The 5243-nt window shown below is 38.9% G+C and overlaps 1 protein-coding gene across 1 annotated transcript; it reads left to right on the top strand.

The window, feature by feature from the left end:
• The first annotated feature begins 203 nt into the window (after positions 1-203).
• On the top strand, positions 204-445 carry LOC116583107 (small nuclear ribonucleoprotein E-like). Its single transcript, XM_032331115.1, has one exon. It carries the CDS (start codon positions 218-220, stop codon positions 443-445), a length of 228 nt encoding a protein of 75 aa, XP_032187006.1. The 5' UTR covers positions 204-217.
• Positions 446-5243: the final 4798 nt, after the last annotated feature.

Below are 5243 nucleotides of genomic sequence, written 5' to 3'. Positions count from 1 at the left end.
CATGGAGGTTCCTCAAAATGTTGAAAATAGAACTGCCCTGTGACCCAGCAATTGCACTACTGGGTATTTACCCTAAAGATACAGAAATGATTTTTATATGTTGCATTTGTATCCTGCAACTTTATGGGATTCACAGAAAGCCAAAGATCTCAGGATTTCACTTACATGAGGCACCTAAAAGAGTCAAAATCATGGGCGGTCTTTGTCAGCTTCCACCATGGTTCACTGTGGCCAGGGCCAAAGAATGCAGAAGCTGATGGTTCAGCCCATCAACTTCATCTTCAGATACTTGCAAAGTAGTTCTCAGATTCAGGTGAGGCCTTATGACCAAGTGACCATGCGGATAGAGGGCTATATCATTGGTTTTGATGAGTACATGAACCTCACATCAGGTGATGCTGAAGAGAGTCATTCTGAAACAAATTCAAGAAAACAACTGGATTGAATTGTGCTAAAAGGAGATAATATTACCCTCTTCTAAAGTGTCTCCAACTAGAAATGATCAACAAAGTGAGAAATTCTTGAGATGGTCATTTTGTTTGTTTTCTTAGATGTGCTTTGTTGGAAATGTAGTTCTAAAACTTTTGTTTGTATTGTTTTGACTACCTCTGTGTTATTACCAGAGGACAATAAATGATGTGGGATTGTTTTTTTAAAGATTTATTTATTTATTTATTTATTTATTTGATAGACAGAGATCGCAAGTAGGCAGAGAGGCAGGCAGAGAGAGAGGAAGGGAAGCAGGCTCCCTGTGGGATTGTTTTTATTTAAAAAAAAATTGTCAAACTCATAGAATCAAAGAATAAGATGATGGCTGCCAGGGACTGGGAATGGGGGAAATGGGGAGTTGCCAATCAGTGGGCATAAACTTTTGTTGTACAACATGAATAATTCAAAAATCTGCTGTACATCACTGTGCCTATCATTAGCAATACTGTATTGTATGCTCAAAGAGATTATTTTGAGAAGATGGATCTCATGTTAAGTGTTCTTACCATAATAAAACAAAACAAAATAAAGACAACTGTGCCATTCCAAATAAAAATAAAAATTAAAAAAAAGTAATCACGTCAAAAAAAAAAAAAATGTGCAAAAGACACGACCAGACACTTATCCAAAGAAGACAGACAAATGGCTAACAAACACATGAAAACAAGTTCATAATCACTAGCCATCAGGGAGATTCAAATCAAAACCACATTGAGGTAGCACCTTAATCCAGTTACAATGCCCAGAATTAACAAGACAGGAAACAACAGGTGTTGGAGAGGATGTGGAGAAAGGGGAACCCTCTTACACTGTTGGTGGAAAGGCAAGTTAGTGCATCCACTTTGGAAAACAGTGTGGATATTCCTTAAGAAATTAAAAATAGAGCTACCTTATGACCCTGCAATTGCCCTACTGGCTTTTTACTCCAAAGATACAGATGTAGTGAAAAGAAAGGCCATATGTACTCCAGTGTTCATAGCAGCAATGGCCACAGTGGCCAACCTGTAGAAAGAGCCAAGATGCCCTTCAAAAGACAAATGAATGAAGAAGATATGGTCCATATATAGGATGGAATATTACACCTCTATCAGAATGGATGAATACCCAACTTTTGTATCAACATGGATGGGACTGGAAGAGATTATGCTAAGTGAAATAAGTTAAGCAGAGAGAGTCAATTATCATATGGTTTCACTTACTTGTGCATCATAAGGAATAACACGGAGAACTTTGAGAGAAGGAGAGGAGAAGGGAGTTGGGGGAAATCGGAAGGGGAGACAAGCTATGAGAGACTGTGAATTCTGAGAAATAAACAGGATTTTGGAGGGGAGGGAGATGAGGGGTTGGATGAGCCTGTTGGTCGATATTAAGGAGGGCATGTATTGCATGGAACTCTGGGTGTGATGCATAAACAATGAATCTTAGAACACTGAAAAAATAAAATAAATTTTAAGTTAAAATAATAATTATTTTGATTTAACAATATATTTAAAGATCAAAACCATTAATGGTGTAATATATTTTGGCTAACTGTACATAATAAAAAAGGGAAATTTTTAAAAGTCTAGAATCAGATAGCTTCACTTATGATTTATTCCAAACATTTGAAGAATAAACACCAGCCCTTCCCAAACTATCTCATTATATAAGACTAGTATTACCATGATATCAAAACATCATGACAGAAATCATTGTGAAAACACTAGCAGTCTTAATCTACCAAGTGTAAGTTTTATATACCATGATCAAGTGGTATTTATTCCAGGAACCCAAGGTTCCTTCAACATACCAAAATCTATCAGGTTATTATACCATATTAATAAACAGCAAAACCACAGGATCCTCTCAATAGATGCAGGGAAAGCATTTCACAACACCCAACACCACTTTATGATAAAAGGAAAACACACTGAAGAAAAAAAACTAAAAAAATTAGAAGGAACATCATCACCCTGATAAAGGGCATCTAAGAAAAGCTCAGAGCTAATACCATCCATGCTCAGCAGTGATAGACTGAAATTTTTTCACCTGAGGTTAGGAAAAAGACAATGTCTATTCTTACCACTCCTATTCAACATGGTACTAGAGGTTCTAGGCAGGACAATTAGAAAAGAAAAACTAACAGAAGTCATTCAGATTGGAAATAAGTAAATTAAACTATTTTTTGCTTGTTTGCAGATGATATGATATTGTATGTAGTGTACCCAAAAGAATTCCACAAAAAAAAAAAAAAAACAAGTTGGCAAGGTTACAGGATACAAGAGCAGTAACAAAATTCATGTGCACTTCTATACACTAGTATTGAAATGGATTTAAGAAGACAATTCCAGTAGTTTTCCCATGTATCTGCTCTGTGTTCATTCTGTCCCAGAAAAGTTCACTCTGTGTGAACATGGTGATTTAAACCTATTGTGGGTCACAGCGAAAAGCTACTACAAGGATACCTGCCTTTTTCCCACAAAATACTTAGAAATAAATTTAATAACAGAGATACAAGGATTTGTACACTGAAAGCTACAAAATATCATTGAAGGAAATTAAGGACTCTTATATGTGAAAAGACATTCTCTGCCCAGAACCAGATGACTTAATATGATTAAGATAACAATACTCAAGAGGAGAGTTAAAATGGAGGATTAGTAGTTGGACCCTGAGCTTTCCTCATCCCCCAAATACAACTAGACTAACATCCAACTATTTGGAACAGCTAGGAATATGATCTGAGGATTAAGAAATCAATCTGCACAGTTGGAGGCAGAGTACGTGGCAGATTTGAGATTCAGAGCCATGAATTCAGGGAAAGGAAAGTTGTGGGGCCTCAAAAGGAAGGGAACCCTTTTTGTGGAGCAAAATCAGGGAGAGGGAGAGGAGGACAGAGTGCAGCCAGTAGGGATTACACAATAAGCCTCAGTGAGGAGATCCCCTCAGTTCTGCCAGGAGAACTTGGAAGAGCATACTTTAGGTATATTTGGAAGAGCATAATTTACCTCTCCAAGGACAAAAAGGCAGATGGGAGCCATTGAGAGACAATCAACAGCAGGAACAGAGATGTATGCAAAGGGAAGATACCTTTGTAGCAGCTTTTCTCTGTGAGCTACTAGGCTTCAATCACCTTGTGCACACCAAGTGGGTGCTTTTCTGGGACAGAACTGACCAGAGAAAAGTTACACACCCAGACAGCAGATAAACTGGGTGCCACTTTCCATTGTCTGCCAAATTAGATTCAATTTTCTGTATGACTGCTTCTCTGGGACAAAATGAGGAGTAGGAGACTGAGTAATGCCAGATGGCAGATAACCTTGCTGCAGCTTTTCACTGTGTGTCACAATAAACTTTAGCCTCCATGCACACACTGTGATTGCTTTTCTGGGAGAGGATGATGCTGGGTGTGCCACAAGGCTCTCCTCCATGGGAAGGGACTGGGATTGTTCCTTGCCAGGCCCTTTAAAACTTGCCAGGCCCTTTAATCCCAGCATAAGTATCTCCCTGCAAAACCAACACTACAGGGCAACACCTCTACATATTATAGTGAAGCTTGAAGATTACAAAGATAAAGAGAAAGTCCTGAAAGCAACTTGGGACAAGTAGTCCTTAAAATTCACAGTTAAACACATAAGGCTGGCAGTAGACCTGCCTACAGAGACCTGGCAGGTAAGGAAGGACTGGCATGATATATTCAATGTGCGAATGAGAAAAAATATGCAGGCAAGAATACTTTATTAAGCAAGGCTGCTATTCAGAAAGAAGGAGAGATAAAGAGTTTCCAAGACAAACAAGCACTAAAGGAATTCATGAACACTAAACCAGCCCTACAAGAAATATTAAAGGGGACCCTAATAGCAGAGACAGAGACCAAAAGTCACAAGGTCCAGAAAGGAACAGAGACAATCTACAAGAACAGGGACTTTACAGGAAATACAATGGCACTAAATTCGTATTTTCCAAGAATTACTCTAAATGTAAATGGACAAAATGTTCCAATCAAAAGACAGAGGGCATCAGAATGTATTAAAAAGAAGAAAAGACCCATCAATCTTCTGCTTACAAGAGACTTGTTTGAAACCCAAGACACCTCCAGATTGACAGTAAGGGGATGAGAAAAATTTATCTTGCTAATGGACATCAAGAGAAAGATAGAGTAGATACTCACATAACAGACAAACTAAATTTTGGACCAAAAAGTATAATAAGAGATGAAGTGGGACTATATCAAAATAAAGGGGTCTATCCAACAAGAAGATCAAACATTTGTAAATATTTATGCCCCTAACTTGGGAGCAGCCAAATATATCAGTCAATAACAAAACTAAGAAAACGTTTTTCAGGCAAGATGGTGGAGAAGTAGCAGGCTGAGATGACATCAGGCAGCAGGAGATCAGTTACATAACTTATCAAACAATGCTGAACACCTAAAAATCCAACAGGAGATCGAAGAGAAGAAGAGCAGCAATTCTAGAAACAGAAAATCGACCACTTTCTGAAAGGTTGGACTGGCGAAGAAGTGAATCCAAAGCGATGGGCAGATAGACCACAGGGGGAGGGGCCAGCTCCTGGCAAGCAGCGGAGCAACAGAGCACAAAATCAGAACTTTTTAAAGTCTGCTCCACTGAGGGACATCACTCCAGAGTCTAAGCCAGGAGAAGCCCACGTGGGGACTGCGTGATCTCAGGTCTTGAGAGGTCACAGAATGATCAGGGGTGTCTGAGTGTAGCAGCACTTGCAAGTATTAGAGCAGGGAAGCTGCTACAGAGACA

The sequence above is a fragment of the Mustela erminea genome, chromosome X, assembly GCF_009829155.1.
Source record: "Mustela erminea isolate mMusErm1 chromosome X, mMusErm1.Pri, whole genome shotgun sequence".
NCBI lineage: Eukaryota > Metazoa > Chordata > Mammalia > Carnivora > Mustelidae > Mustela > Mustela erminea.
This window is presented reverse-complemented; position numbering and strand designations above follow the sequence as displayed.